The 12,237-nt window shown below is 40.5% G+C and overlaps 1 protein-coding gene across 1 annotated transcript in view; it reads right to left on the bottom strand.

The window, feature by feature from the left end:
• The window catches only part of ROR1 (receptor tyrosine kinase like orphan receptor 1), a 400,073-nt gene continuing 387,836 nt past the window's right edge, over positions 1 to 12,237 (bottom strand). The window contains exon 9 of the mRNA XM_055307141.1: positions 1 to 4,513. Coding sequence (XP_055163116.1) covers positions 3,086 to 4,513 — 1,428 coding nt within the window. The 3' untranslated portion in view covers positions 1 to 3,085. The remainder of the gene's footprint in view (positions 4,514 to 12,237) is intronic.

Here is a 12,237-nt window from a genome sequence, read left to right as displayed (position 1 = left end):
TTCTTTTATTTTATCAGTATGGTTGGAATCTAAGTTGAACACGATAAGATGGACACAGCTTTTTCTTCTTCCGAGTTCTCAGACATGATTTTTGATGGCTAAGTTCACATGGAAACAAGGCAGAAAAGGACGCAACTTTGAAAAACCAAGTTTTACATTCCATTTGGTTGTAATTATTCATTATCTTGATTTTAGAAACTAAAATCTTGCCATATATAGTTGGATAGTATATGGTCATGGAATCATTGGGATTTTTCCCTTCTACCTGTGGTCATTGGCAAAAGAATGCCCAAGTCGTTAAAAGCCTACTGAAAAAAATCATTTCAATGAAATAGCAGTAAATAGGAATTATGATTTCTTTTTCTATGAAATGTCAAAAATTAGGAGAAATAATATTAAAATTCCCAAATACCTCCATGATAGCAATATTCAGGAAATAATATTATATGGTAAACATTTTTAATAAACAGCAGCATAAAGTAATCAGTGTTTAATATCATCTCTGGTGTGTGAAATACAAATGCACATATCCTCCATATAAAATAGCCTTTTTGTCATTACATCCATGCTTGTCTATTTGAAATGCCCGTAATAACAAATCAAACATTAGGTAATACAGTGATTAAATGCATGCAGTGAAAATAAGAAAAGATATGGGAGGGCAAGATAGCTGCATATTGCCATGATATATTTGAAGAAAATCTATATTGAGTTAAAAAGAAATGAACAAAGGAAACAAAGAAACAGACCAGATATAAAAATGCAGAGATATATTTTCACTTCTGTGATACAAACCATAAACATAGTTTTGTGCAAAAAAAAAAAAAAAGAAAGAAAGAAAAAATCTGAAAATAAAGTCATCTTACAAAACATTGTCAACAAAGCGAAGAGTTTTTCAGTTTGTGAAAAAAATACTATTTTAATACAAAAGGGACTGTGTTATGTAGTATCACAGTGCTATTATAAAACACATTATTACAAGTGGTTTTGAAATTTGGTTTGCTCACCTTAATGACCTCAGTAATTATAAAATGTTTAAAATAAATGTTATAGTTCTTTATAAAAAACTAACTTGAATTTATTTTTTAACCATAGTAATGTTTTTCCAGAGTACGTATTTTTACTGGCTCATGGAATGCTAATTTCCCTTTAAGGGACTCCTAGAAAAACTCAGATTCACTGAAATTGTGTTTACTTAAAATAATAAATATTCTTGGAAAACAATTGATTGTCATATGATATACAAAATTGTGGTTTGAATCTTCATCATTAAACAGTTGCATAGCAACAAAAGGATACAAATATTCTCCTCTACCTAAAGTTAAGAAATGTAACTTTTGAATCAGCTTATTTATGTCACAAAAATATTTCTTAATTTATCTCCCAATAAAACCAGATATAGCCAATTCTTTAAGTTCACAGTACTGATAAGTCCATGTTTATTGTTTGAAGATTCAGTGTTTGGGAAAATTGCAACACATTTGGTAAACATATTTCCTTGATTTCTCATCCTAATTGCAATTTTTTTTTTTTTTACAAAATTGAAAATCAATGTGCTCCTAATACTTTTGCATTCTCCTCATCAAATATCATTTCCAGGAATTATTTTATATCCCGGAAGTCTCTTTATAAGTTTCTTTAGCTGTAAAATAAGAAAAAAAATGAGACCTTGAGACACTGTTCTTAGAATAAAGGAGTTATTTTCTAACAAGAGAAAATCAAACACATCATTCCTTTCTATATAGAACTTGAAACCCATAAGAATTCTAAACTTGGCAAAAGATGGCTAGCCAGTAAGTGGCATGAGATGCACATTTGATGCCTCCCTCCTAACTAAGGCCAAAAAGGATTATGTTGCTTCTATTCACCACTTTAAAAATTCTGTTCATGGTAATCTTTGAAATGTGAACTCAGTGCCTGTTGTTTTTTTAAATACTGTAATATTTTGCAAAACAGAATTCATAGTCTTTGGATTCCAACTAATTGTAGGAATAAGCTGTCATAAGTTCTGGAGCCGGAATAAAATCTCTGAACATTTCCAGATCAGAAAAAAAGATGAGAGAAACTTGAACTCGGTATCGGTGTCATAGAGGTTCCTACTTCCCCAGAGTTCATTGATGGTGAGCACCCCTACACCTTGGACAGCTCATATGCCGGAGGCTGTAGGCACTAATGTGCTGGTCTGCAGCCACACCTCTTTTCTTCAATGGTATTGGTCCAGGGAAGCTCCTGTGAGGCTGTCCCCATGGGTGCTGATCTAGGCCAAGTGGCCAAATTCCTGACTGTGCTTCTTTTGGTTCCTCATTTCTAATGCAGCGGAGTAAGCTATCAACCAACAATCAATTCCAGCATCTGCATCTAGCCTTTTTATGGCCTGATGCCCTATATTTTTTCAAGCGCAAGTGTAAACACACTGTGGAAAAGGCCTTCCTGATCAGCAGAGGAAATTCACAAAGAGGCACACTCTGTGCCTTCCCAAAGAAGCCCCAATGTGTGGAAGGCTTCAGGGGATCTTACACTTGTCTTATGGCTCGTTTCCATCTGGGATTTCAAATTTTGCCTAAAGTTTCCTCCTTGATTCTGAATATCATTTCCATACAAGTATGCATAGAGTCTAAATTGAACCAACATAATTCCTGAACATTTGTCCTGAAGATAAGACAGCAGGTAGACAAATGCTATGGTATATACATTTTGGGGAGAGACCAGTCATGGAGAACGAAGGCAAATACACAAAGCACCATTTGACTTTCCTTTTTGGTTTGATATTTAATTGCAAATTCTTTTCCTCTTCACTGGTTTGCAGTTTTTAGTACTTGAAACCAGATGTGTACCAATCCCAATGCCATGTCATGAGCCCCTGATGGAGTGTTAATCTCACAATGTTTTTTTGTTTTGTTTTGTTTTGTTTTTCTGGCTGGTGTCTGCCCTGCTTGGTAAGACACAGTTAAACTTCACAGAAGATACTTGTTGCAATGTCTGCTAAATGAGAACCTTACTTTAATAAAAACATTTGAATTTAAATCTTTTCTACGACTTTCTAGTTTTTCCTGTATACCAACCACATTTACAAAAGTCGTGCAATTTACAGTTCTGCGGAAATCATAGATTCGGTGTGTCCATGAATATTGGAGTCTCCTAGCAAAGATGGTTGCTTTGAGTCTATTTTGTAGGGTTTTTGAGACTTGTTGCCAAAAACAGTGATGCCCATACCACCTGGATGATTTGGGATGGACATGTGCGGTAGTAAGGGGATATTCGCTTCTTGGTTGGATCCTGAAGAGGGCAAGCTGGTCACATGACCAGTGCTTGTGGACCCACTGGCACTGCTTGGGGACCGACTCTTGGGAGGCGGGCAATGCTGAATGACTCTGGGAGGACCTGTTGGCTGGTAGTGGGCAGCTGGAAACGCTGCATATCCGGGAGGTATTGGGTATCCATTGATGGGGATGAATCGCTGGTTCTGAGGTATCGGTGGGCCAATGAAACCAGCAATCTGGCCCTGTGGTGTAATACCCTGGCTCGGGAACATATAATTGGGATATCTGGGGTTACTGAGATTACTCACGGGGCTGGCACTAAGGGAGGTGGTCTGAGTGGTGGCATTTCCTCCGGAGGGGGTAGTAGAACTGGTGTGACTGGAGAGTCCCTCCCAGGAGCGGAGCCGGACGTGAATATCTTTAAATCGTGGTCTCCTGGAAGGAATCTCGTTCCAGCACTCCGTCATGAGGCTGTACATTCTGGGTGGGCAGTCTTCAGAGCATGGCAGCAGCTGTCGCTTCCTCACCATTTCGATCACTTCCTGGTTACTAAATCCGTAGTAGGGTTGCAGTCCAAAACTGAAAATCTCCCACAAGACAACCCCAAAGGACCAGATATCTGAATCAGATGAGAATTTGCCATACATGATGGCTTCCGGGGGCATCCAGCGAATGGGCAGCAAAGACTTACTCTGCACCCTGTAGTAATCAGCAGAGTATATTTCTCTGGAAAGCCCAAGGTCTGAGATCTTGACGTGAAGTTGCTCTCCAATTAAAATATTGCGAGCGGCAAGGTCCTTATGGACAAAGAAGTGACTAGACAGGTACTCCATGCCAGCTGCAATCTGAATTGCAATGTGCAGAAAATCTCCGTGATCTAGGCTGGATTTTACGGTCCCGTCTTCGTCACTGCTACAGCCTACGTCGGAATGTGGGGATCGCATGATAAGGAACTCGTGGAGATCCCCCTGATTCATATACTCAAAGAGCATACACACAGGTTGCTCCTGGCTGACCGCACCTAGAAGGCAGACAATATTGGGATGGTGGAGTTCGGCCATCAGGGAGGCTTCCTGTTGAAATTCTGTCCATTGCTGGGGATTGTTACAGTCTTTCAAGGTCTTTATGGCAACCAACTGAGCATGGTCCATGCCTGGGAGATAGAGATGGCCCTTATAGATCTTTCCAAAGGCACATTCACCCAATTCTTCCATAAAACGGACAGCAGAGAGTGGCAGCTCTTTAGCCTTGCTCTGTATACAAAGAAAGAAAAAATGTGGTTTCAAATATTTCTTAAGGCAAGACGTCTTGGCCTCTGCAAGAAGGGGTGGGGCATATAGGGAGAGGCTCTATAAATCAGACAGAATCAAATACTCTAGGTCTATAGGTCGTTAAAACTGTCCGCCACAACTTGGAGGAGGTGCCACAGGCAACGTGCTCCCCCTTCCTTCCCAGCCCATCCACATCCCTTGCTCCACATCCCATAAGCTGTTTGCAGCTGGTGCCTTAGAGTCTTTGCTACCCAAAGTGTGGTTCTGAAACAGGCAACACCAGCATCACTCAAAGCTTATGGCAGAGGAAGGCTCTCGACCCTGCCTCACACCTGCTGGATCAGAATGTGCAATTAATCAGCCCCCTGGGTGATTTCAGCAACCCTTCCAGGCTGAGGGGTACTGCTGCAGATCTATGGCTTTGCTTCTCAGCCTGGCACACAGGGTGTGTGTGATTTGGTCCTACCCCACCTACCCCTGCTACTTCTCTGTCCGTTAGCATCACTTTACTTTATTAGGTCTCCTCAGTGTTCACCCCTAAATATCTCAGCCATTCTTGCCTAACAATTCTGTTCCCACAATGCTTTTTTATTCTTAGGATATTTACTGGTTGAAAAGGCAGAGAAACCAAAGTGAAGGGCTGTCCTCCTGAGGTGCTCACAGTAGGAAGGTTTGGAATGTGCACCCCAATGCTTATCAAATGTTGCTCCCTCTCAAGCTCTCCCTGCCCCCTGAGGTCTCCGCCTTCTCTGGAGTCCTGGTGCTCTAGTGTCTGCATACCACCACATGCAAGAGGCCCTGAGAGGGCAGCTTACACTCATGGCCTTCCCAGTCAGACAATCTGAATTTGAATCCTGCCTCTTCCACTTACCAGCTGGGTGCCTCTCGCCACAGTATTTAACCACCTTATGCCTCAATTCCCTTGTCCTTAAAGTGGGATGATTACTTATCTTGTAGGGTTCTTTGTGAACTTTTAGTAAATTAACACTTGCAAAGTACTCAGCATGATGTCTGGTACATGGTTAAGTGCTATTTAACTTTCAGTTGTTCCCTTGCTGTTACTGTTCTTTTAATGTATATTTTGTCATCTCAGTCAGATTTCAATTTCTTGAAGGGGAGGCTTTGCCCTTCATACCAACTGATAACCCTACAGCCTCACAAGTTTATTAATAGATGTTAAGACAGACAGGAAAAAGCATCTAGCGCATGATGAAATTATTAAAAATTATCACATTTGATCTTGGCAACAATTTTTGAAATTCACTACAAATTTAGCCTGACTTCTAGACGAATCTGTTAAGAAAAAAAATCACAAAAGCAATGCATTTGTTCTTAAACCAATTTAAAAAATAATCCCTGCACTTTGAATTTTTTTAGAAAAAGAATACTGCTCTGACTATTCCAACTAAAGCTGACCATGTTGCAAATACATACAGATCTCAGAGCTCTCTGTACAGTCTAAAACAAGTTTAGAAAATTAAGTAAAATATTTCTCTAATCCAAACACTATTAATTTAAAATTCATGATGAGGGATCCCTGGGTGGCGCAGCGGTTTGGCACCGGTCTTTGGCCTGGGGCGTGATCCTGGAGACCCGGGATCGAATCCCACATCGGGCTCCCGGTGCATGGAGCCCGCTTCTCCCTCTGCCTGTGTCTCTGCCTCTCTCTCTCTCTCTGTGACTATCATAAGTAAATAAAAAAAAATTAAAATTCATGATGATTAGCTCTGTTCTGGGCTGATATTTTCCAGGGCAAGGTGCCCATTAACCTAATTATATAAGTATAAATAAACATGCAGCAAAATACTTAAAAGGACAAAATAAAATTGACAATTTTGAAACATCAATTTTCCCATCCAAATATTTCCTATTTGAAATAGGTCTCATTCATTAAGGCAGATCTCAAGTGGTCTGTATTTGGAAATGTCTTACAGGAAAGTTACTTCTGCTGTAAGTAATGGTAACACACTGCTTTAAACATTCAGCAAATTAAAGCTTATTTTTCCAGTTCTATTCATTATAGTATTACAGGAGCAAAAGAATAGAAACAACCTAAAATGGGGATGCCTGAGTGGCTCAGTTGGTTGACTGTCTGACTCTTGATTTCAGCTTAGGTCATGATTTTAGAGTTGTGAGACTGAGCCCCAAGTCAGACTCCGTGCTAGGTGCGTTGAGCCAGCTTAAGATTCTCTCTTCCTTTCTCCTGCACCCCTCCGCCCTCTGCTGCTTATACTTACTCTAAAAAAAATAAAATAAAATAAAACTTCCTTAAAAAAAAAAAAAAGAAACAACCTAGAGGTCTACCTAGAGGAGACCTGTTACATTAAATAATAAATAGAGTATCTAGTTTAAGAATGAAGATGTTTTCTAAGTAACGATATGGAAAGATCTCCAAAATCCTACTACTAAGTCAAAAATAAAAAGCAAAAGAACAGTTAATGCTGCATGCTGCTTTTGTGTGAAAGGGGAGGTGGAAAAGAATGGATATATTCATAATTATTTGCATATGTATGAAGAAACTCTGAAAGGACATGCAGGAAACAGCGGTGGTTGGGGGGCAGGGGAGAACAGAGGTGGGAACCAGAAGGAAGGGGACAAAGCTGGGAGTGTTTTCACTTTATGCTTTTTAATACTTAAAAATTTTTTGAACCAAGAAAAAAGTAAAGAAGTAAATACATATGACCAATCTTTCTATCTGACTGTATATGGAAATTTCTTTTGCAGCTATAGGTCCCTCCACTATTTTTCCTTTTGCTTCCAGGAGCTGGATTCCTATGGGAGCTACGTTGATCTTCTGGGAGAGCAGCATGAAGGTGATGGGAAAAGAAACCATTTGCACAAACCCTACTTTTTTCTCTTGTGGCACTCAGAAGATTTTGCTTTTTCTTTTTTAAGATTTTTTTTTATTTATTTATTCACGAGAGACACAGACTGAGAGAGAGAGAGGCAGAGACACAGGCAGGGGGAGAAGAAGGCTCCTCACAGGGTGCCCGATGCGGAACTTGATCCTGGATCCCGGGATCACGAAGGCAGGCACCCAGCCGCTGAGCCACCCAGGCATCCCAGATGATTTTGCTTTCGTGGGAAGACTAACCCCAGGTGAATTTCTCCCACATGATGTTCAGACTGGGATTTCTTTTCTTTTCTTTTTTTTTTCAGACTGGGATTTCTATCACAAATTCCCCTAATGATTTAAATGAATCTGATTTACATGAAGGTCCCTTGAGGCATCATAGGGATTACTTACTGTTCCACCTAAACAGGATCTGGGGGATCCCTGGGTGGCGCAGCGGTTTAGCGCCTGCCTTTGGCCCAGGGCACGATCCTGGAAACCCAGGATCAAATCCCACGTCAGCCTCCCTGCATGGAGCCTGCTTCTCCCTCTGCCTATGTCTCTGCCTCTCTCTCTGTGATGACTATCATAAATAAATAAAATTAAAAAAAAATAAACAGGATCTGGAAGCTTTGGTGAGAGAGAGGGGTATGTGACTGAGTACTAAAATTTTTGAGGGAAAACAGGAATTACTAATTACACTCAAAGAATATTAGACGAATGTGATTAGGAATTAGGATGACTCTTTTTTTCTGCCCCCGCTGAAATGCATTGGCAGTGCAGCATATTCAAACTCTGTGATCTCTGGAGTCATAACAATCTGAATTTGCATCCTGGACCTGTTGCTTTCTATTAATATTAGTTAATACATAACATTTACTATATGCTAGATACTGATCTAAGCACTTAACAAATATTAACTCATTTAAGACAACATCCTGTAACGTAGGTCCTGTATCTTAGCTGTTTGACTGTGGGTGAGCTTAACTTTTTTCTAAACCTCTATTTCCATATCCATTAAATAATATAATATGCAGCTTCCATAGTTACACTAGGGATTAAATGCAACAATGTATAAAAGTAATTTCTACCTAGTAAGTGATCTTTAAATCAATCTTATTATCCTTATTATGAAAGTAATCCAGGAAGTGGAGTAAATGCAAATGATTTAGATCCATTTACAGTCTTAAGTAGTTCTGGACAGTTTTCTATGATTCCCGTTATGTATTTTTTAAAATGGGGCAGCCCGGGTGGCTCAGTGGTTTAGTGCCACCTTCAGCCCAGGGCCTGATCCTGGAGACCCGGGATCGAGTCCCATGTTGGGCTCCCTGCATGGAGCCTGCTTCTCCCTCTGCCTGTGTCTCTGCCTCTCTCTTTCTCTCTCTCTCTCTGTCTGTCTTTCTGTGTTTCTCATGAATAAATAAATAAAATCTTTTAAAAAATGCATCTAACTTCCTCCTAGTAATCTTTCCCTGTTCTCCTATTGGTTTAAAACAAAAATCTTAAAATCTTAAAAATCTTCAATCTCAAAACAGAGACTGTGTTATGGCAGCCTGAAGGTTGGTACATTGGTACACTCTCTAGGTGGCCTGCTCCTCTAGGATTCTGGGAGATGAAGATGGGTGGTGGGAGCAAGAACCCATGTCAAGAGTACATGGTGGCAGATGGGACAAGAAAGCAAGCTAGCCAAACTTCTGGGGACTGGAAGAGAAGAGGGGTGGACAGGACCTTGGCACCGTCCTGACACAGGGCCCCTTGGGATTCATGGCTAAGAGAAGGCTGGCTGCATTCCCCTTCACTGAGGTAAGCAAATTAGTTCTTTTCTATTTGCTCTTAGAAAAAGAACTCTTACCATTTTATGGATGGAGAAAGAGGATTGAAAAGTATCAAGAATTTTTAGAAGAGCCAAAAAGAGTGCACTTGCACTGCAAGGCCTTCTGCTTTGAGCCACACCATTCTGTCTGAAACCAGAGAAGCTTGCTGGCCAGCGATCTGAACTTGACATACAATGTCTCCGGAGGCTCAGCTTCGGGCCTGACACCTTACAGGGCTGTGAGGTCAGCCTTCAGTGTGTGGCCACTCCGTGGAATTATAATGGTTCTTCTTCCCTGTTCAGACATGTGAGAGGCCATTTTGACCCACGTGTGTCTTGTCAGATCCCACCTGTACCCGGTAGGTCATAGAGCACAGAGTCCCAGCTCTTCTCTAGCCAATAGAAGGAAGGAACGGTTTGCCACAGCTAGTCATAACCGTACTTGGGGATTTGCTTTGGAAAGAGGCACGGAAGGCAACAAAAATGGCAGATTTCACAAAACCTTTCCTCGGAACACCTGTACAGCAGCCGGCATAGAAGTACCCAGAAAAACTGCTCAGAGCTTGGTTTCAGGGGAACAATTTACACAGTGATTTGCATTTTTAAAATGCTCAAGTTACTTGGTACAAATGTGTCTTAACTATAGACTCATTTTCAAATTTTACATAAATCCTGAACTAGTTAAAAAATCATAAAAACCCTTAAAGCAGCAGTCAGTAGACTGTACAGTGACGGCAGGAAATGAGCTGTATTGTTGAGGAACAGATGGTTTACATTATACAAACCCTTTAGGCTAAACTTGTTTAGGTCTGGCATATTGTAAATTATATTTTAGTAATGAAAGTGAAATGACCTCTGCTTGACCTCAAGTGGGGTTTGTCTGTTTGAACCAATGTAGTGGAAAACTATGAAAGAAAATGAAGTCATAAAGTTTTGGCAGTTCAATTTTGGCTCATTTCAAGTTAAGGGGTTATAAATCTGTTTAGTTTTTGTTTGACAAGTATTTGTCATACAGGGATGTACAAAATGTAAAGAAGTGTAAAATACACACGAGGCGCGGTGCCAAAGTAAACCAAGTACAAAGGAAAAATGGAATGAATTGGGTCCTGGGCTCCTATCTCTTTATCACTCCCTCCATTAGTTGAATGACAAGATGGGCTCAGTTTATTATATGCTGTAAGGCAATTAAGTACCTTAAAACCGAAACAGGCTTTCCGTTTAAATGTTAACATTTTTACCCCTCAAAGTAAACACACATCTGCCTCAGTGACGTTTTAAAAACGATACAATTCTGGGGGGAGAAAAATCAAAGTTGATGTAGAAGTTGGTACATGATTCTAAAATCCAAATCTGCTTCTTCCCTTAGAAATTTTTGAAGAGCGACTCAATTAGAGCTTAAATGAGCTCTTCACAGAAGGAAAATGAAGGGAGAACATTTTAGATGACAGTCACTTAGCCATGGTCCCGATGTGACTATTGCAGTCCTGTCTAAACTGCTGATGGAGGCCGGGCTGATGTTGGTGGCTTCCTTCTCCTGGGTGACAAATACTAAATAGGATGTGGGATCCTTTTAGATATATTACCTTTAGATATATGCAAGCAATGAATCATGAGTAGAGTTTTAAAAAGTTATCATTATGTAGGTGGCAGATGGATAAGAGGACAGACTCAATGACTTTATCTCCTTCCACCTTTGGGAAGTTACACCTTAGGTGATAATACATTTGAAATGATTCCTCTGGGTGACACAGCTTATGACTGACCTGCCATTTCCTGCTCACTTTATAGAAGTGATTACTGTAGGAGATGAGGTGAGGATTTCGTGATGGTTTGCATTTGTGTGTAGCACGGATCCATGGATTTGTGACTTTTTGCTTCTAACCTCAATAGGGTATGAATGCTCTACTTTGGGGCCCAACTTGAAGTTGGACACAGATAAAAAGCTGATTGACATGAAGTGGAGGGGAACAGAGCCCAGGGCAGTTCTCCAGGACAGGAGGGTGACTCCAGCAGCAGATGTTGGGAAAGAACTGAACTCTCTTTATACAATTGACTCAAACCATCCCCTGTAGTCCCTTCAGCCCCTATACTGGTCCCTTTCCCGTGCCCTAATGCTCCAAGACTACTGCTCTTTTACAAATATAATTTGCTATACATTTGTTAATTCTAGCTGGACCCAAGTGTCTTCGGGAGAAGAGCATGTTCCATACGGTGGCATTTGTCATTATGTAGGTGGCAGATGGATAAGGAGCCTCATTAAAATTAAGAGCAGGATTTGGGGTAATAGGACATTACCAGGTTCTTTTTCTCTTTGGAAGCACAGTTCTCCTTGAGATCCAAAGATCTGTTGGGAACTTGCTCTCTGATTCTCAAGTACGAACCAGCATAGTCTAATTCAGAGCATGCATGGGAACCCCCTGGAAGGCTTGTTAAAACACAGATTGCTGGGACCCAATCCCAGAGTTTTTGATTCTGTAGGTCTGAGATCCTGCATTTCTGACAAGTCCAGATTATGAGGATGTTCCTGAACTGCAGGCTTCACTGTCAGAACCACAGAAATAAATGAATATGGCTTTCTGGATCAGACAATTACTAGGTGTCCAGATCTCTGCTCCTGGCATGATGAATGATTACAATGTGTCTGAAGAATCTGGCTGAGAAATTTTGACTTCTAGGAGCCAGAGAAAATAACACTTTGCTTCAAAAGATGCTTTGGAAATGCCAGTTAAAATAAACACAAGAACTATTGGCTGGTGTCTACTGTGTTTATATTCTGCTACTCTTAGTGAAATTCAAGGTTTTGAAATTAAATTACTCTATATGCTGGGCAAGGTCATCAGTTTATTCTACTTTTGTATGCAGCCAATGGTGTGGGATCTTTTTAAATACCCAGTTGTATCCATCAGTTGACTACATAATTTGGTATGATACTACATACCAAGGAGCATTCAAGCAGAATAGTGTATGAGGACCCATGCAAGAAGCATTAAGAGTGAAAACACAGCTCCTACCCTAGATATCGGTACTCTGAGTTTAATAATAGTGACCATGGGGGCAGCC

This window comes from Nyctereutes procyonoides, unplaced genomic scaffold (assembly GCF_905146905.1).
Source record: "Nyctereutes procyonoides isolate TBG_1078 unplaced genomic scaffold, NYPRO_anot_genome, whole genome shotgun sequence".
Taxonomy (NCBI): domain Eukaryota; kingdom Metazoa; phylum Chordata; class Mammalia; order Carnivora; family Canidae; genus Nyctereutes; species Nyctereutes procyonoides.
The sequence above is the reverse complement of the archived record's forward strand: the minus strand, read 5'-3'. Positions and strand labels throughout refer to the sequence as shown.